We start from the raw sequence: 21483 nt of genomic DNA, 5'->3' as shown, positions 1-21483 counted from the left end.
CAAGTTTCTTCTATCTGTCTCTCTGACACCTTGGATAGGGTTACATTTATGGGTGAATCTTACAAAGAAATGTACATATAAACCTAAAGATTTATTTAGCTATGTAATGAAAATCTTTAAGTTATATTGTAAAAATATAGAAAAATTTAGATCAGTTTTAGATAAATTAAAATCATTAATTACTAACGAGATGTAAAATTACTATCGTACCTTACAAATGTACTTTATGATATGAAAATCTCTTTTTCATATTACATGAGAATAAAAATGCAATGAGGATAATTTTTTTGGCATCACGGTAATTAGAATGCAATTACAGTATATTGCATTACAGTACTAATTATATATTTCGCATTATATTTCTTTCATTTTTATAATGAAAATGTGATTTAAAAAAATTACAATAATGACAATGAGCTTTTTTATTGTATTACAATAAGGAGAATGTAATTACCATAATATGAAAAACCTCAAAAGACATTTTTCAAAAAAGTAATTCCAGAGGAGAAAGTTATTAGATGTTAATGAATATTTGCTCAAAACAAACTTTTCAACTTTGAAATAGTGCACAAAAACACCAGGGACATTTATATGAGACATCCAAAATAGAAATATATAGATATTAAGTTTCCTTGGACAAAAACTATGTTACTGCAGAGTTAATAGGTTTGAATATATCTGAGACTCACAGTGTCGAGCATCTCTCTGGTGTGGGCGGCAGAGACACAGAAACGTGCTCGCGACTCAATGATGGGTGTGGCGGGAAACCCAACTACCACTGTACCAATGTTCCTTTTCAACATCTCCCGCCCGAACGCTCTGACCAGCAAACATACAAATAATAAACAAATCAAATAATGTCAGACAGCTTCCTGCAAAGTCTGAATCAAATCAAATTTCATTAAAAACATAAACACAACTATATAGCTAGTGGTTCAGCACATACAATATCCATGATTAATTTAAACAAAAAGTGACACTGACCCGATTTTAGCTGGCATGTAAAGCATCAAGGGTACAACAGGGGAGTCATTGTTCCCATAGATGATAAAGCCCATCTCGTGGAGTCTCCTGCGAAAGTAGGTTGTGTTTTCTGACAACTGACGAAGTCTTTCCTGACCTGTATAAAAGAGAAAATACATAGTGGCATCTGAAACTTTCCAAAGCAAAGATGTGTGTCAAAAATCTTACATTCATTTAATTATGAAAGTCTTAACTTAGATCAAATGGTAGTATAAGCCAGTGGTTTTCAACTGGTGTCATGAAAGGGAAGAAAATTCTGAATACAAACACAATACAATGCTAGCATTCATGCCACTCTAAATAGTTATGACGGCAATAAAAAAAACAAAAAAAATCATAATACTAATAATACAAATATTTCAGTTACAATATCCATTTTGCTAACATAATGAAATGATCTTCTAGCTAGATACATTACAAAAATACTAATTTTACTAATTGTATTTTATTAGTTTTTCCATCATTTTGGATACATTTTAGCTTTAGAAAATAAACACATGCATGTATTCCATCAATAATTATGACATATATGTTTATTTTCTACATGCATAATTTGTACCAGCTGTTTTGTGAATGGCATCATTTAAAGAGCGCGACTTCATCTGTGCTATACGTGATTAGAATTAAATTCTATTTTTGGTTGTTTTTGATCAACAACTGACAACAAAGAACAGAAAGGGTATTAAAGGGATTGTTCACCCAAAAATGAAAAGTCAGTTATTGTTTACTCACCCCTGAGTTGTTAAAACCCTATATGACTTACTTTCTTTTTCTTAACAAAAAAGGGAGAAATTGTGAAAACGTTTTGTGCTCAGTGATGTCATACAATGACAAAGTTTATTAACCCACTTCTTCAAGCTTCAAAAGGATGCAAAAGTATAATTCAGAAGTCTAATTCGTTTTTGTATGCGACTCATGCCTTGTTCTGCAGAGCATACGATAAGGTTTGGTGAGAAACACCAAATTCTCACTGACCCTTGCTCTCCTGTGCACATTCATGAGACTGAAACTATACAGCCCCTGCTCGCAATATGGGGCATTTAAGCAAAAACTTCTTTTGTTTTTCTAAGAAAGCAGGTCCTCCACAGCGATGGCGACAAAAGAACATAACACCGAAACCAATGAACATAACTTACAAAACATGTCTGAAGAATTTGAAGTTAAAGAATAAATGCATATGCCTAGCCTCATTTGTTTGAACCAGAGTACTCAATCAAATGAGATAGAGGAGGCTTAAGGCAGCCACATATACTCACACTCAGAAGTCAGACAGAGTACAGAAAACAAGAGTTTTGAAAGTTTTGATTCCTTAAAGTGAAAAGGAAAAACCGGAGAGAAAGGTGAGGGGCGGCAGTTTTGTCTCATGTCTTCTCTATTCTAAACTGGTGTGTGTGTCAATGTCAATAATGAGAATAATTTTGGACCAGTGCCAGTTCATAGCGGAAGGCGCTGTACGGCGCGATGCCGCAAATAGAAACCAAGTAATTGACAGAATGTCCCATCGCTCGCAGTGGCTGGTTTGAACAAAAACTCTGATTAACATGTGTCATTTGACTTCTGGTTAGGACAAAGTGTGACTGTGGCTTCGTCAGCCTCTTCAATATCTTAGTTTGATTTCAGAGTAATTTCCATTTCAAACAAACACGGTTATACATAGAAATGCACCTTCTAAAAACAATAAATAAATAAAATAAGTCTCTTTAAAAGCTGAAGAGCTTGAAAAAAAAAATGAAATGTTGAAATAAAAATTTTGAAATAATCTTTAATTTCTTAAAAATCAAGCAGTGAAGCAATTAGTTTTAAAATATTAGTTATATTTAATTAATTTTTTCATCAAATAAATGTCAGGTGGTATAACCAACATGCAGGTAAAAAAAACAAACAAACAAAATAAAACAAAACAGAGAGGACTCCAGTAGAACCTTGGTTTTAAAAAATCAGGTATTTTGACATTATAAAAAGGCACATGTTGTTCAGGTCAATTGGAGTAACCCAAAGAAAACTTCTTGAAATTTGTGACTCAAAATATCATGACAATCTTGGAAAAATATGAAAACTTTAAATGAACAATTAAGTTGCACACACTCATGTATTCAAAGAGCAAGTAAAGTAATTTAATGCCTTCATGGTTACACCACTTGACATTTTTAAATAAATTATTTTTTGTATTTTTTTTATGCTATAATATTTTTAAAACATTTATGAAACTAATATGGACATTTCTACACACTTGATGAATGTGTTTTAAACCACAATTTTAAAAGATTTCAGATTTGTATCACCTTATTTCTCAATAACCCAGAAGTCGATTATGTATGTTATTGTTTAATATAACTATCATGAAATTTATTTAAAACTGACCTTTTGGAGAGCAAGCTCTTAATTAGTTTTCCCAGCACTGTGTTGTGCACGCTCAACCCCACTTGGTCCTTTTGTCATGTCATACGTTTTTCATATTCAACAGGAATGACAAAAATCTAAAAAAGGCCAAAAGGAATTCAAATCCACTTCGAACACTGGAGAATGATCCTCTGGGGAGAGGTAGAGATTTACTCTCCAGTATTAGTTTTTACTTGTTAGACATTCCATTCATAGTGAGGTGGTCCTGAGAGAGGAAATTGCATCCACATATTCAGTATTGACAATATATTGGAGAGAAAAATGTCCAATCCAACCCATGTCTGCCACCAGGTAATTTAAATTAGTCAGTGTGGAGTTTAACTGAACCACATGAACCTTAACGACCCCATGAAATACCCATAGTGAAAAACTCCTTATACTAGGTTAAGTGGCAATTTATATATATATATATATATATATTACAAATTAGGAAAGTTGTGTTTTAGTTGGCTAACATTAGATGGCTGCAAAATGTAGTCTGTGATATGAGCCCCCCTCTGACCAAGTATTCCTAAATGAACCAAAGGATAGGGCCCAGATGATCCCTTTTGGTGAATCAGCTCATGCAGCAATCACCAAATGGTCTGGGGACTCAGCTTGTGCTGTATCAGCCAAAGGTCCTGGGGGCCCTAGTGGTCAATCTGCACTGTATTAACCAAGGGCCCTGGTGTTCACCCTCCTTTGTCAGTCCTGAGGCTTTGAACACACCTGGTAATCTAAGGCCCTGGGGCACTAGCCACACTATTGATCTTGATCAGTATTATGGTATAATAATGGTATAAAATGGTAACACTTTGAAATTTACTCTGGTATAAAAGAACAATTGTCATCATTCAAGTTACTACAAAGGTTATTATCATCACACTGTACATTACCTAAAAGCATGGTATTACCATGGAACCATGTCCAAAAAACATAGTAAAACCATGCTACCACTTCCAAGAAACATGGTAATACTCTGATTCTTTTTTGTAACCACTATAAAAGGCTATGACACAAATTAATGTTTTAAAAATATATTTGAATGAGATAAAACTGGTATTGAAAAGCACAGCCATTTAACCCTTTTTTATACCCTAAAGGACAGAGTATCCTTGGGGATACAAACAGTAAAATTGAAAGTAAATGCAATATTTTTAAGAAAAACATGAAAATATATGTTATCTGGGTCAGACATTTTCTGATGTATCTTTATGGTCTTGCCCTTTTTAGGGTTAAGACAAATGTTTTTGTGAAACAACTAATGTGCCCAAGACTTTTGCACAGTACTATTTATACTGTTAAACATCAGTCCTCTCTTACACATTCGAGAGCCATACTGCTATCAAACTGAAAGACGTCACAAAAACGTCAAGGCTGTCTATCAGCATTGGTTGTCAAACAAGAGGAGGAAAGCTTGCACCTCTTTCTCTCACACTTAAGCCTCACAAGGCTTTAAGAGTTTCCAGATGTGGTATGAGAGTGTGCTTTTGAGGTATAGATATGGCTTTCCAAAGGAATGCCTTGCTAAATCAGTTGGGATTAAAATTTGGTAACACTGTAACACTGAGCAGAAATTGTTCCATGTAACCAATCACTGAGCCATCGAGTTTAAATCAAGTTATGTGAAAATGTTCATGTAGTTCTAGGAATTTAAAGATTCACTTTGCAAGTATGTGAACTGTGGAGGCAGTGGAGTCATTCAGGTTCCTGGGCTCTACCATCTCTCAGGACCTGAAGTGGGACACCCACATAGACTCCATTGTGAAGGCGGCTCAGCAGAGGTCACACTTCCTTTGCCTGTTGAGCAAGTTCAACCTGCCACAGGAGCTGCTGACTCAGTTCTACTCAGCCATCATTGAGTCTGCCCTGTGTATATCTATAACTGTCTGGGTTGGTTCAGCCACCAAATCTGACAGAAGGAAACTACAACGGACAGTCACGACTGCTGACAGGATTACTGGTGTCCCCCTGCCCACCCTCCATGACCTGTATATCTCCAGAGTGAAGAAATGTGCAGGTAGAATCACTCTGGACCCCACACACTCTGCCCACTCCCTCTTTGAAATGTTGCCCTCAGGCCAGCACTACAGAGCACTGAGCGCCAGGACATCCAGGCACAAGAACAGTTTTTACCCTCAGTCCATTTTCCTCATGAACAATTAAACTGCCTCAGGACTCCCCCATAGTACAGTAATGTAAATACATATCTCAAGTACATATGTCAATTTGCATATTTAATTAAATAACTGTCCATACCCCTACCTTGCACATACATTACCACTTGCACATGTACATATGCCATTCTGTTATATGTATGTCTATTTATTATCTTCCCTTGTTTTATATTCTGTGTCTCAATGTAATGTTCTGTGTACACTTGTTTCTCCTATCACCAAAAACAATTCCTTGTGTACGTGAGAACACTTGGCAATAAACGTCATTCTGATTCTGAATGCAAACACGTCTTGCAATACAAGGTCAATTTCACATGTATTTGCCAGTGCTTTAGGGTAATTCTCATGAAACCCTTCAAGAAAGTTTTCTTATTTTACTCAAATAAAAAGCAAAGAGTAAGAAATAATATTTTGCAAAAAGAAAATGAAACCCATTTTAGGGCGTTTAAGTTTTTTTTACATTGTATATTTATTTATTTATTTTTTATGATTATTTTTTACATTGAGATGCGTTTTCGGTGATACGATCACAAGTGGTCAGCCGAGACACAATATATTCAGCTGCAGCTTTGAAGCACCAGCAGTTTCAGGGCAGAAGCTCCACGGCAGCAGTCTCAGGGCAGTAGTCAAGTCAAGTCAAGTCAAGTCAAGTCAAGTCAAGTGGTTTTTATTGTCGTTTCAACCATATACAGTTAGTACAGTACACAGCAAAACGAGACAACGTTCCTCCAGGACCATGGTGCTACATAAAAACAACAAAGGACCAACACAGGACCACATGAGACAACACAACGAAATAAAATACCTATATAAAAAACCTACATATACCTATATAAAGTGCACGTGCAAACATGTGCAAAAAGTACAGGACAGTACAACAACAGAACAGGACAATAGACAGTGCAGCGCCGACCAGTACTCAGTAGTGCAAAAAGATGACAGTTTCTAAAAATGTAAACATAACATACTATGAGATAATGTTCTATGCACATAGCAGTTATTGAGGTAGCAGACAGTTATAAAGTGACAGTAATTAAAGTGCAACTCAGGACACGTGTGTGTCAAACCAGTCTCTGAGTATTGAGGAGTCTGATGGCTTGGGGGAAGAAGCTGTTACACAGTCTGGCCGTGAGGGCCCGAATGCTTCGGTACCTCTTGCCAGACGGGAGGAGGGTAAAGAGTTTGTGTGAGGGGTGTGTGGGGTCAGTCCACAATGCTGGTTGCTTTGTGGATGCAGTGTTTTTTGTAAATGTCTTTGATGGAGGGAAGAGAGACCCCAATGATCTTCTCAGCTGTCCTCACTATCCTCTGCAGGGCTTTGCGGTCCGAAACGGTGCAAGTCCCAAACCAGGCAGTGATGCAGCTGCTCAGGATGCTCTCAATAGTCCCTCTATAGAATGTAGTGAGGATGGGGGTTGGGAGATGTGCTTTCCTCAGCCTTCGAAGAAAGTAGAGACGCTGCTGGGCTTTCTTGGTGATAGAGCTGGTGTTGAGGGACCAGGTGAGGTTCTCCGCCAAGTGAACACCAAGGAATTTGGTGCTTTTGACGATCTCCACAGAGGAGCCGTCGATGTTCAGCGGAGTGTGTTCACCTTGTGCTCTCCTAAAGTCAACAACCATCTCTTTTGTTTTGTCGACATTCAGGGACAGGTTGTTGGCTCTACACCAGTTCGTCAGCCGCTGCACCTCCTTTCTGTATGCTGAACTCGTCGTTCTTGCTGATGAGACCCACCACGGTCGTGTCATCGGCGAACTTGATGATGTGATTCGAGCTGTGCATTGCTGCACAGTCGTGAGTCAGCAGAGTGAACAGCAGTGGACTGAGCACACACCCCTGGGGGGCCCCAGTGCTCAGTGTGGTGGTGGTGGAGATGCTGTTCCCGATCCGGACTGACTGATGTCTCCCAGTCAGGAAGTCCAGGATCCAGTTGCAGAGGGAGGTGTCCAGGCCCAGCAGGTTCAGCTTTCCAATCAGGTGCTGGGGAATGATTGTGTTGAATGCTGAGCTGAAATCTATGAACAGCATTCGAACGTATGAGTCCTTATTGTCTAGGTGGGTGAGGGCCAGATGGAGGGTTGTGGTGATGGCATCGTCCGTTGAACGGTTTGAACGATACGCAAACTGCAGTGGGTCTAGTGAGGGAGGCAGCTGGGTCTTAATCTGCCTCATGACGAGCCTCTCGAAGCACTTCATGATGATGGGTGTAAGTGCGACGGGACGGTAGTCGTTGAGGCAGGACACTGAAGACTTCTTTGGCATGGGGATGATGGTGGTGGCCTTGAAGCACGTTGGAACGACGGCGCTGCTCAGAGAGATGTTGAAGATGTCGGTAAGAACATCTGCTAGCTGGTCTGCACATCCTCTGAGCACTCTGCCAGGAATGTTGTCTGGTCCAGCAGCCTTCCGTGGGTTGACTCTACGTAGAGTTTTCCTCACATCTGCCGTGGTAAGACAGAGCACCTGGTCGTTGGGAGGAGGGGTGGACTTCCTCGCCATCACGTCGTTCTGCACTTCAAACCGAGCGTAGAAGTCGTTCAGCGCATCTGGAAGGGAGGCATCTTTGTCACAGGCAACTGATGTTGTCCTGTAGTTGGTGATGGCCTGGATGCCCTGCCACATGCGCCGCGTGTCACCGCTGTCCTGGAAGTGACTGTGGATTCTCTGGGCGTGTCGCGCTTTGCCTCTCTGATTGCCCGTGACAGTTTGGCCCTAGCTGTTCTTAGGGCTGCCTTATCGCCTGCTCTGAAGGCGGAGTCTCGGACCTCAGCAGCGTGCGCACCTCCGCAGTCATCCACGGCTTCTGGTTGGAGCGTGTGGTGATGGTCTTGGAGAAAGTGACATCATCAATGCACTTGCTGATGTAGCTGGTCACTGATGCTGTGTATTCCTCCAAGTTGGTAGAATCGCCATATGTTGCAGCCTCCTGAACATGTGCCAGTCAGTACACTCAAAACAGTCCTGAAGAGCAGAGATGGCTCCTGCTGGCCAGGTTTTCACCTGCTTCTGAAGCGGTTTTGTGCGTCTGACGAGCGGTCTGTATGCTGGAATTAACATAACAGAGATGTGGTCTGAGTAGCCGAGGTGGGGCGGGGCTCCGCGACGCACGCGCCTGGGATGTTTGTGTAAACAAGATCAAGCGCGTTCGCCCTCTCATTGCAAAGTCCACATACTGATGGAATTTAGGGAGCACTGTCTTGAGATTTGCATGGTTGAAATCTCCGGCGACAATAAACAGTCCGTCGGGGTGAGCGTTCTGCAGTTCGCTCAAAGCCCCATACAGTTCACAGAGCGCTTCATTAGCGTTAACGCTGGGGGAATGTAAACTCCGGTTATGCAAACAGTGGTGAATTCCCGTGGTAGATAAAAAGGTCTGCATCTAACAGTCACAAGCGATGAACAGTAACTAGAGACTAGCATAGAGTTCTTGCACCATTCCGTGTTGATGTAAACACACAAGCCACCACCGCGAGTCTTACCGCAGAGAGCTGTATTTCTGTCGGCACGAAACGAGGCGAGCCCGTCTAGCTGAATGGCGGCATCCGGAACTCTGTCGCTGAGCCACGTCTCCGTGAAAACAAAGACGCAGCAGTCTCTAAACTCACGCTGCGTAGCCTGCTGGAGTCGGACGGGATAGACGGGAGAGCCGGCCGGCTAGGGTTTGTTTTTAGCCTAGCATGGACCCCCGCCCTCTTTCCGCGCTTCCGCTTTCTCGCACACCGCTTACGACGTCCTCTCCCCCGGCCACCGGCATCAGGCGACGCCGAGGGCTGGAGGCCTGGTCTCCGCAGCAAGCCGAGTACGCGTAGCGCCTCCTGCAGGTCATCATGCAGCTTGGTTTTTGCATGAGTCTTATATTTCAGTAGTGTCTCGCGATGGTATACACGAACACCGGTTGCTCCGATGTCCATGTGTTGCAAAAATAGCACCATTGTGGATCCGGAGTGGCCGCTGCGTGCTACCGCGCCGCCATCTTGGATCAATCCTAGTGAGGGTGGAGATATGGCAAGCTATTTTCACATTTGTATTTTATTTGATTACAATATAAAACACATTTTTAAGTGCAAGCTGACTAGGGTGATGAATGGTCGTTCTGAATTGTTTAATCTAGGGTATTTTAAAAGAAAGAAAAACTCAGAATTCATGAATATTTGTAAACTTGTTACAGTTTTACCGGCAATCCTCTGTAATAAAACACTTCACCAATTAAAACGGTAAACACAATATCCCCAGGGACTGTTCGACTCATTAAAGCACAAGCAGCCATATCACTGACAGAACACATATCCAAGAAGTTAGGGAATGAACAACTTTACAAAAAAAAGAAAAGAAAAAAAGATAACTTCTGCCACGTAAACATCTGTCCTAGAATGCAGCTGGTCGGACACTTACTACGGTGACATAATACTTCAGGCTCCACGCCAGGGTCGTGTAAGGTAACCTCCTGGTCACCTAAAGTCTCACGAGAGCCACACGCAAAGTTCACACACCGTGTTTATTTGGAGTAAAGCAGAAACCCTACATGTACCGCTAGCCCTAAAACGACCACAAAATCTAACCTAAATCTAACCTAAGTAACAGTGAATGAGACTCTCACGAGACTTAGGCCGAGGGGGTGTTACTTTCTAGAGTCACAGTCTCAGACGGCATGCCCATGGACCGCCCACTGTCCGTACACCAACTGTCTGATGCTTATAGCACACAAAACTGGAAAATGCTTTCTCGATAAATCAGCTCAAATCTGATTGGCTGGTTTGATGGAACTACGAGAGCAGAAGGACACAGGACATTTAATCAGAAGCATAGTTGTGTTCACAAGGTTCCATGTTGATAGAAAGAGTGCTTTTGAGGATGAAAATAATAGCCCAAGTTTGCCAGGTTAGTGACATCAAATCTTCTAAAGATAATCAGAGTTTCTTTTGAGAAAGTAAAGCAGATATACATGAGAAGAGCAGCATTTTCAGCTTTGTTTACTTCGTTATGTCTGTGAAATTCTCTCTAATGAGGTTTTCTGTGTTGTACATAGACACTCTATAAATTGTTTTTATCTTCTCCCGTGTGTTCTCTGTGCAATCGCTTGCAGAGACTCGCACAACGTTATATAATTTATTATTTTATTATGGTATGATACATCTCCAATAACCCTGCCCTTAAACACCCTGTAATGACAAATCTGACTGTTATTGGTCACTTTATATGTCAGTTAGAAGAATTTTCCTGTCTAAAAGGGCGGTTCTTGGCCAACAGAAGCGGCGGCTATAGACCCCAGACCTATGCTGTAGTCATGGGTCTGGTTACGTGAGACTATCTTCTAGACAGCCCCCAGAGACTGTAAGTGCCCAAGTGCTTCTGCCCTGAAACTGCAGGGGTGCTTCTTGCATCTTAAATGTCCAAGTATCATCAAGTAATGTTTACCACAGACTTTATTTTCTCGTAAGTTCAATTACCCCATTATAAAAACCCCTAGAAAAATACAGAGGGAACCCATGGCGAACTCTCTTCCGTGTTTTTGTACTACAAGCTGAACAGCTCTATTCTATAAATTCTCCACGATGAGGCGTGGACGAAGGTAGCGTCCAGAGAGACTTTTTTGTCGAAGCACCTGATAAATTCTCTTCCCCTTCACATGTGACACAACAGTTTTAATACCAGGTGGAAACAGGGTCTTTAAAACTGATAGCTTAATGTATGGTCAAAAGCTTGAAATAATTTTTTTTGATACATTTTGCATGAACTTTACGAAACACAATTTTAAATTTTGGATAAGTTATATAAAGAATAAACATAGTATGCAGAGCTGTAATCCAGACAAAGGGTTTAAGATAAAATGCAAGATTGTTTTGATTTGTTTAAAATGTTTTGGTTAATACATAATTCACATGTACATGCACAAAAATTACACAGATGCACCGTGCAGAAGGTCAAAGGTACAGATTACATGACGCAAAAACGCAAGAAAAAAAAAGTCATTAAAATCACAATGAGGTTAAGGTGAACACAATTGGAATATTAATAAATTGAGAACAGACCAACATTGTGAAAACTAGCAGAACAAACAAGCTAGTCAAAATAATGATCAACTTTCTCTATAACAATTACCTTCTCTCTGTAAGCTGATGCTGCCATCTTGTGGCTTTTTTTGAAAAACAAAAACAAAACAAAAACACTTCACAGTGGATTTTCAGAGACATAAGACTTTACATTACAGACATTACACTCTCTTGGTTAGAATTATGGTACAAATATTACGTATAACTAAAAGCAATTAATGAAATAAGCAGCATTACTTTTAATTAATTAGCTAATTCAACAGAGATGATCACTAGAATGTACTTAACACAACTGTATCATTTAAAAAAATTAGGCTAATATATATATATATATATTAGTAATTACTGCACAATTAATTGTAAAGAAAATGTAAGAAACTGCTTGTGATTTTAGGATAATTTGCCTAATTTTAAGTATGTCCTTAAATAGGTCATTATCAATTCAAAATATTTGAATCTGTAGCCTGTTTTGTCTCAGTATTAAAGAATCAGTGGAGGCTAATATTAAGATTGTGCTTATTTTTAGGCTGTCATATGTTAATTATTAAACAATTCAAACACTATTCTAATCTAAATAGGAAACTGATCCATAATAACTGTCAAAACTCACCTAACGTTGTGCCATCCTTTCCCATAATGCACTTCATAGAAGTGGTAATCTGCTGAGTGACGGGCGGGGACATTGAGGTAGCGTAAACTCCACTGTGAGAGTGTGAGCGCAGGTAATCTATCAGCTCCTATAAACAAAATAAACAAACAAACGAGCATTAATACTTGCATCCATCAACTTTCAAATAAAAAGAGAAAATAGTCAAATAAAGTACTTTTCATTTATAAAGTTTTTAATGCAATGTATTACCAAAAATAGATATTACCACAATGCTATTTAATATAAATTATTATTAATAATACAAATTTAAATATTATACTATTTTAATATATAAACCATTAAAATTTCAGCAAAAATAATAATATTGTGATAATAGCTCATACCATGATAAAAGATTTTGGTCATACTGCCCTCCCCAAACTGCTACTTGGTAAAGTTGATATAGACATATTAAATGGTGTGTTTCATGTTTTTGCTTCTTTTTTAGACAGACAAGAAATGACAGCGGTGAGAGCGGGAATGAGACATGTCACAGTCCAGACTCGCCTTCTTTCCTCCAATGTATCCTCCAGCAGCACCGAAGCTCTTGGTAAATGTGCCCATCATGATGTCAACATCAGCTGGATCCAGACCAAAATAGTCCACCACACCTCTGCCTCTCGCTCCTAGTGCCCCGATACTATGTGCCTCATCTAGATAAAGGTAGGCTTTGTATTTCTTCTTCAGGGCAATAACCTCAGGAAGTCGCACTATTGAGCCCTCCATACTAAACAGAAGAACACGGGTGTAATATTAATCCATATCTCTACAGAACTGAATGTAAACCTATACATGTTCCAACATGTGAAAACAGAAGTGGGCTTTCAGTTTTAATGCTTTTTAAGCTCTCAGACTCCCAACTATGTTTTACTAGGCAGCCAGGCCCCATCCGACAATAAAAGGTGCACTTTGTTCCATTAATGGAAGCTGAGCTTCATGTAAACTAAAACAGCTTCTATAAGACCTTTTAAATGACGGGAGTCGTCATCTCATTTGAGTAAACATGATTTGAAATTATTACATTTTTTTTTATTTTCTTTTAATACTATTAATTTCTTTAGGGGTAAAACTTTAACATAGGAGAGAAAAAAAGAGCTTAGTTAGAGCTTATTAATTATATAATTGTATGACTCCAGAAATATCAAAAGGACAAAATGGCCTTTATCTAAACCAGATAGAGAGTATGCAAACCAGCCTTTTTATTTTCCATATGCCTTGCACACTACATTGTGTTCCTGTCCAAGCCTGGGAAAACAAGAGCGCCAAGTGTATAGGGGAACAAGCAGCTTTCTGCTGTACCTGTAAATTCCCTCCACGAGGATGAGGATCTTCTTCCAGGGCCGGTGAGTTCTGGGCTGACCGTGCACGATAGCATCCCAAAGCAGCTTCTCCAGACTCTGCATATCTGGGAGCGACAGCAAGATAGATGCATTTATTTATGATGCATCTAGACATGTTATTTGCTATGCTTATCCTAGTGAGCAGATCAATTAACAGAATGTAAAAATGTCTTTCTATTGGCAGGCATGATAACTGTGGAGGGCAAGACCTACATGATTTACATTTATGCATTTGGCAGTTGCTTTTGGCAGTGCATTGAAAATATATATTTATCAGCATCTATTCCCTGGGAATTGAAGCCACGTCCTTGGTGTTGCAATCGTCATGCTCTACTAGTTGAGCCAGTGGAATCCTAATATCAGTTACATTAGCAGTGATTTGGTTAAGTGGTGCTTTGATGATTAAAGCGGTGCTTTAAAGGGAACAACATTTTAAAAGCAACTTCTCAGTGAGGGTCTTTAAGGCATGCTAAAACCCTATTGGAGAATCTGCATCTCTAAATCCATCCCCTTTAACATACAGCCACTAAACATATTAGAAAATCTAGATAAACTAGTCAGCCGACTAGGCTGTTAAACAACTTGATGACTATATTCAACCATTTTGACCCATATCAGCACAAAAATCTGCTGTAAATGTGTTATTAGTCTTGGGATCGATGCCTTTTTCACACATCAATATTCTGAAGATGGTATATCGATCACTTGTCCCAATGTTATTATGCCAGACTGTTAAACAGAGGCCAACTGAGTGTAATGAATGCACGCAAATTGAGCATGTAATTTAAGTGCCAGCTCATTTTAAAATATCGATAGTCATATTGATATATTGATAAAATAACATGCTGATCAATCATCTATATTTTATGACATCACTATGTGTTATGCATGTGATTCAGTTTTTGTCCAAATGTGGATGTTGCTGACTGTAGCAAAGTAACATGAACTTACTGTTGTGTTTGAATACACGGATGGTGGAGCCAGAAAGACGAGCTCCCAGAACAAGAGAGGCATGATTGAGCTCATCACTTAAGATCAGACAGCCCTGAGACACACACACACAAAAAACACCATATATCAATCTTAATGAAAAGCAAAAATGCATATAAAACTGAACTCCACAGTGCTGAGTTGAAGAGAATGAGATAAAAGTAATATGTAATTTATGACTATTTTTATGATCCTTTAGAATCAAACAGCCCATTTTTGCCAGCTGCTCCTTTAAGAAACACCTCCTTTGCATGTGATATGAGTAATAACACTTTACTCCGCTAAGACAAAGACAGCAGGTTTGCAGCAGAGTCCGATATAATTGTTAACAACCACAACCTTTAATACCAGACTCCGTGTAAAGCTGCACTATATGGCAGATTCACAGAACAATCCACAATGAAATGTGCCTTTTAAGCTGTTAAGATCAGACTGAGATAAGGAATTTTGTTCAAATAAACTGCAATCACTCGTTTTTTGAGCTGACAGCAAAGAACAGGACTTTCAACATTTTACTTATTTACTCGTTAGTTCTTCTGGTGTTTAGGACTGTTTTTGCAGCTTATTTTCAATAAATGCTCTTTTTGAGCAGGAGTTCTTAAAGACTTCATAATACAAGCTCTTGAATCTCTAAAGATTTGATTCCTCAATATATGACCCCTAAAAACAACAAAACTGGCACTATTAGGGCTGGGTTTTGATGCCGTTTTCCATATTCGATTCTGATTCACAAGCTCTCGATTGGATCTGGATTTCGAATCCATTTGTGCTTGTTTTGTACATCAAATATGGATATATTTCAGTTATAATGTCCAGCTAATGCTGTTAATTGTAAAGGGGACCTTCTAACTAGGTACCTAGTTACTAGGAACAAATCCATCAATATATATGATATTATATTTTGCTATATTTATTGTTTAATTACATAATTTGTACCATTTACATTGATTTGTTGAACATGTGACAAAAATCAGTTCTTCATTAGAAAACCAGCATTTCTGTAAAGAGCATTTGTAAACAAGCGCATATTAATTAGAGAAGAATTGAATGGATTTAACTTGTCTGTGCTATGCGGTTTTTGAATTAAATGTTTCTTTATTTGTTTGTTTTTGATCAATGACTGACTGTTAAAGAACAGAAAGGGTACTAAGAGACATTATACAATGGCAAATGGATTGCGTGGATCTCATCTTTGGACACAACATTACACGGAACAAATCAAACCAACTTTTACTCTTAACATGCATTGAAAGGGTCTTGCTGTTTAAAATCTCCACTATATTACACAATCACTGGTGAGTGAAATCTGAACATTTACCAGCCAGTGGCGTATCACAGACATTTTTGGTTGAATAGCGCAAAATTTGGTGAGTGTTCTCACTCACTGTTGTATAGGGTTGAACATAGACTAAAAGATCACCTTTGGAATTTAAGTATCGATATCGTTCAAATGAAGACTGCGATGTATCGAAGAAAAAAAAAAAATCTATATTTTTACCCAATACTTGACACTATTAAACTACTAGGGGTCAGAAACCTTTTTGAAAATGAAGAGCCATTTTTGCTTGCTAAAGGTGCTGTAAGCGATTTTAGCAGTTCTAGAATTTCCACGAGACTGTGCCACTGGATTAGCCAAGCCTTCTCTTTCCAAAACCCGGCATTCCAAAGATACCAAATTAGCTTTAGACCAACACTGAGCAGAAGCACTTGTCAAAAACATTTGCCGCAAAATAGCGCCCTCAACTGATAACTGTTATGAACAACATGGCATAAAATGGCATTAAGTCTCAATAATTCTCTGCAACTACAATATATGAGAACAAGAAAAATGATTGACAGGCAGAAAGCATCAGAGACCACAGCCCACAAACACATTTTTGTTAGCCGTTTACAGAGTCTAGAGCTGTCACAGAGACAGGTGTGATATCTCCACACTTATTTCAGTGATATCTTTCAGTGAGTTGGACATTTTCTTTTTGCATACCTTTCTATGAAAAACAATGAATCGCTTACAGCACCTATAATCATTGTGCCAATGTACCCCCCCCCCCATCCCCTTGCATGTACCACATGTTTAAAAACAATCCACTGTGAAAATATAACATGATACATTTAATATAACATATTAAATATGTAATAATTAACATACATTTGATAGTTTCTTAATAATTTGGTATGTCCTCCTCCTGCTTTATTGAGAGCATGAACTCAAGCTGACATGAACAAAACATGATGATCTGTTATCCCAGCAAGATTTGAGAATAGCCTAGATCTGTTTCATACATGTCCAAGGTTTTTACATGCATTGATATACATATTGGTCATATTTTATAAGTTATTTTATCCTAAGATTTGTTTTTATTTATATATAAATAATCAAATTTGTATCTGTAATCAGCTACAATAGCAGGTTCTAGGTTTGTCAATGAACTAATACATTTTCACATTCATTAGAATTTAAAGTTCATATCCTGGTGTTTATTATTAATATAACAGATTCATTTATTGGTGGATTTTGATTCCAGTGGTGGCTGCATAGGATTGTTTCCAATTAGTGTGATCCAAACATTTGTAATAACTCCAGAGCGTTGTAAAGTCCAAAAGTCAAAATGTATTGAAAAAAGATGTAATCATTTCTAAAATTCACAACATGTTTTTATCTAACAAAATATTCTGCCTCATTCCATGTTTGCTGGCATTTAGGCTTAAACAAAATTTTCACTGCGGTGAAAAACTTGCCAGACACAAAGCGAGGCATGCACCTCCCGGGGCAGTCTAGCAGCTATTATTTATATATATATATATATATATATATATATATATATACACACACACACACACACACACACACACACACACATTAGTCAGCCATCTGCTGGGAGAAAAGAGAATTACATCCTTGAATGGCACAAATAAATATGGCGCTACAGTCGATTCACAGAATTGGAAGAAAAATACCTTTAAACTAGATTTTCTTGGCTCAGTTTTGAATATTTAAGTGCACTGGGCAATAAAACTCAAATATCTAGGAAAAGTCAAGAAAGTAGGGCCCTGGAACTTGATCGAGTGCAAAGGTCTTTTTTTTTTTTCTTAAAGCACAACGGTCAGATGACCGTTGCTTATTACAATTTTCCAAACAAAGCCTTCCACAATATAAAGACAATGCACTAAAATAGCACCAATTCAAGTAACATTAAACGTTTCCCAAAGTGTAAGTGGTAGTTTTGACTAATTGAAAGAGCTAGTCTCCACTTAGGTTGCATATTTATTGCAATGGGCATTAAATTGTCATCCTCCACAATATAAATTTGTCTGTAGACTGTGGCTATCCACTTTGCTACTGCAATCGTGAAGCTGTGTTCATGATTCATGTCAAGGCTGAAACACCAGCATTGTGCACCACTTTAAACTCACCACGAAAAGCACAAATGTCAAAGCAAAAATGTTCTCATTTTGCATTCAATGATAGTTAAGATTTGGTGTACTTCTGTGGCAAGTAAAACATGCCTTGCAAAGCCTGAAACATACTTGATTTCTATTGCAAGTCCCATTTGTGCTTGTTTTGTACATCAAATAGTGTTAAGAGCCAATTTCAACATATGCCAAAGAGGAGTATGTTATTTATCTGAAGTCCTTACCTATATCTACCACTTGATGCAATTCTTCCCCATAATCACACAGTATGCTTTCTGTAGTTATGATGGGAAGCTAAACACTATTTAAGTGGGACTAAACCATACACGCATCAGGAGCCGCTGATAATGCTTTGCAGAATTCAGGCAGAGCTTTACTTTCGATGAATCGTTGAAGTAAACACGTCTGCCATGTGTCGATTCATGCTGACGATTTTTTGTTGCTTTACCATAGAACAACACTTGATGCAAACTAGAATTCGAGATTTTCAACCCAGCACACATGCTCCTTAAATCACAACGACAGTGACTCTTCCTTCCGAAAATTAAACATGGTTTTACTATAGTAATATTGTAGTAACTATGGTTGCAGTAACTGTGGTTAATTTTCATAAGGGCTCAAACTTCATAAAAAGGAAATTAATAATACAGAATTAACCCTCTGGGTTCTGAGGGTGTTTTGTGCCCTGGAGAAGTTTTGACATTCCTTGACATTTGTGCTTTTTCAGTTGCTTAAAAACACATTAAATGGCTAAAATCTGATAACACTGCATTCAGCACAAACTGGGCTACAATAATATGTGAGCAACATGTATGTACTCTACATGTTTGTATTTTTGAGAAAATAACATTTATGCATGGTTTTTGAAAAAACTAAATCTTTAAGTCATTGAAATAAGGCCATATAACACATACTAAACATTTGTCCACAAGCCTTTTGAGAACTGGATCTTGTAGCCTAGAGTTTTTGCTACAAAATGATGTGAAAACTATCCTGATCACTCATTCATACAAAACGACACTTTTAGTGTTAGAAATGTCATATGCGAGGAGGCGTGAACTATAATGAATATTGACTGTAATTCACACCTGAGGAGACAAAAGACCCCTCCCCTGGACCTATCACTGAGGAATGTGACAGAAAGAGAATGAATGTGAGGAGACTTAATGATCAAAATCAAGTTTTAAGTTAAAAGAAGTAATCTGACTATACATTTTCTTTAGAAAAAGACATTACTTCATTTTAGATCTACACTACCGTTTAAAAGAAGTCTCTTTGGCTCACCAAGACTGCATTTATTTGATCCAAAACACAGTAAAAATGATATTTTGAACTATTTTTACAATTTAAAAGAACAGTTTTCTATTTGAATATACTGTAAAATCCTATTTGTGATCAAAGCTGAATTTTCGACATCATTACTGCAGTCTTCAGTGTCACATGATCCTTCAGAAATCATTATAAGATGGTGATTTTCTAATATGGGCATATTTAAAGTGCATTTTACTCATTTAACCTGAACACATATTTGCAAGCACAAGCTTTGTTGATGATAATGAGGCAGCATAAACACTAGTTAAAATAAAAATCTAAACATTCATATTATTTTAATATCATATTACATATCATATTTATATCATACAGCATACAATTTAAATACCTGCTTTAGCTGAAACAGCATTTAAAATGTAACTAAAACTTGCTTATTAGGATATATTTCAAATGTCAATACTCTGAATCCTGGCTGGCAAGTCTGGAAATAGTCCCACTAGTAAACTATGTACATGTTTATATAAAATAGCATGTCAACTAATGACTTACTCTTACTCATTGGAGTTCCGCTCTTCCCAAAAATGTTCACTCTTCATCACTATCCAGGAGTTTTCTCACTTGTGTATCGTGCTGTCTTCCAAACATGCAGATAAGTGAATGAACTATATATTTTCAAGGCACAGTCGGGGGCGTGTATCATTTGATTTGATCATCTCGGCACATTAGCGTATGAATGGCACACTCTGCCTGTGGGTGTGATCACATTAGAGATAATTCGCTGAGTCAGTAAAAACTGTACATCACTTTGTTTCATACAGATTACATTGCAGGAGAATATTTGTTTTAAATTTGAATTGTTTTATTTAGACATTTTAAGCTTTATTTAGACATATGCTTCATGTATGTGTGATAAGTATTTGCAGAGTTTCAGTTAATTTTTGTGACGCGTTTCAGAAATATGCTCATGGAGACAGAGACGTCTGATAGCTCACCCTTTTTATTTTATTTATTTTACAAAAGCACAAGGTTTTGTTGTTATTGTGAGTGTACACATATAAAAGTAGACCCTTTATAGTCTCTAATGATGTCTTACACTTATCTGTATGCCCCAAAATGATGGAGAATATTATGTTGTTTCCGCTGTAATGACGAAACGTCCGTTGACCCCCGAGTGTTAAGACCAATCCATTGGCTACGCTCAAGAGGCGCCATCTAGCGATCATTATGTGTCAGTAGCAGTGTCCCTGTCTGAAGACTAGCCGGTCATCAGACCTCTGAATTCAAGCTGTTCGTAAATTACAATGGCTCGGCGCTTCTAGTGTAAATATTGTGTAGGTCCCCCTCGTGCTGCCAAAACAGCGCCAAACTGCATCTCAGAATAGCATTCTGAGATGACATCCTTCTCACCACAGATGTACAGAGCAGTTAACTGAGTTACCATAGACTTTGTCAGTTCGAACCAGTCTGGCCATTCTCTGTTGACCTCTCTCATCAACAAGGCATTTCTGTCCACAGAACAGTCGCTCACTGGATGTTTTTGTTTTTGGCACCATACGGAGTAAATTCTAGAGACTGTTGTGTGTGAAAATCCCAGGAGATCAGCAGTTACAGAAAAACCCAAAGTAGCAGGGTGGAGGGCATTCTAATCAGGCTAATCAAGCCCTCGAGAGGGATAAGGGCAGACTAGAGACGGCAGTGTGACAGAGAGAGAGATTTACGGGCAGCTGCCTGACACCTGTGTGTGTGTTTGTCTTTTTGTTCAGTTCTATATTAAACTATTATTTACATAATCAAGCCGGTTCTCGCTGCCTCCTTTCCACGAATCCCTTTCCACTGCTTATTAAACCACAAAAGGCTTTGATTTAATTATACGAATATACACTCTGCATGCGTTGCAGTTCACAGTGAAAAAAAGTGCTATGCTCGTTGTCATTTATACATACAGAGCGCACATGATGTTAATGATGCGGTTAGTGTATAAGCAGCTCACATTCACTTCCTGTTGAAGCACGCAGCTCAGCAGTATAGCTGTGCATAAGACCTTATAGGGTATTTGTTTAATTAACTCTCAGCCTTTCGAGGTTTAATCATCAAACTAGGACATATCATGATTTAATTTGATTGTGCATTTATACATTAATTTAATCTCAAATATGTCAATTTCCACAACATACCACCTTTTATGGTTAAT

At 38.4% G+C, this 21483-nt stretch overlaps 1 protein-coding gene across 2 annotated transcripts in view; it reads right to left on the bottom strand.

Annotated features, from left to right (window-relative positions):
- Positions 1-21483, bottom strand: part of LOC127621757 (serine palmitoyltransferase 2-like) — a 40500-nt gene that overhangs the window by 2517 nt on the left and 16500 nt on the right. For both annotated transcript variants that reach the window (XM_052095477.1, XM_052095476.1), the window contains exons 6-11: positions 14568-14661; positions 13576-13681; positions 12784-13003; positions 12238-12364; positions 985-1120; positions 690-819 (exon numbers count right to left, since the gene is read on the bottom strand). In XM_052095477.1, coding sequence (XP_051951437.1) covers positions 690-819; positions 985-1120; positions 12238-12364; positions 12784-13003; positions 13576-13681; positions 14568-14661 — 813 coding nt within the window. The remainder of the gene's footprint in view (positions 1-689; positions 820-984; positions 1121-12237; positions 12365-12783; positions 13004-13575; positions 13682-14567; positions 14662-21483) is intronic.

The sequence above is a fragment of the Xyrauchen texanus genome, chromosome 28 (assembly GCF_025860055.1).
Source record: "Xyrauchen texanus isolate HMW12.3.18 chromosome 28, RBS_HiC_50CHRs, whole genome shotgun sequence".
Taxonomy (NCBI): domain Eukaryota; kingdom Metazoa; phylum Chordata; class Actinopteri; order Cypriniformes; family Catostomidae; genus Xyrauchen; species Xyrauchen texanus.
The sequence above is the reverse complement of the archived record's forward strand: the minus strand, read 5'-3'. Positions and strand labels throughout refer to the sequence as shown.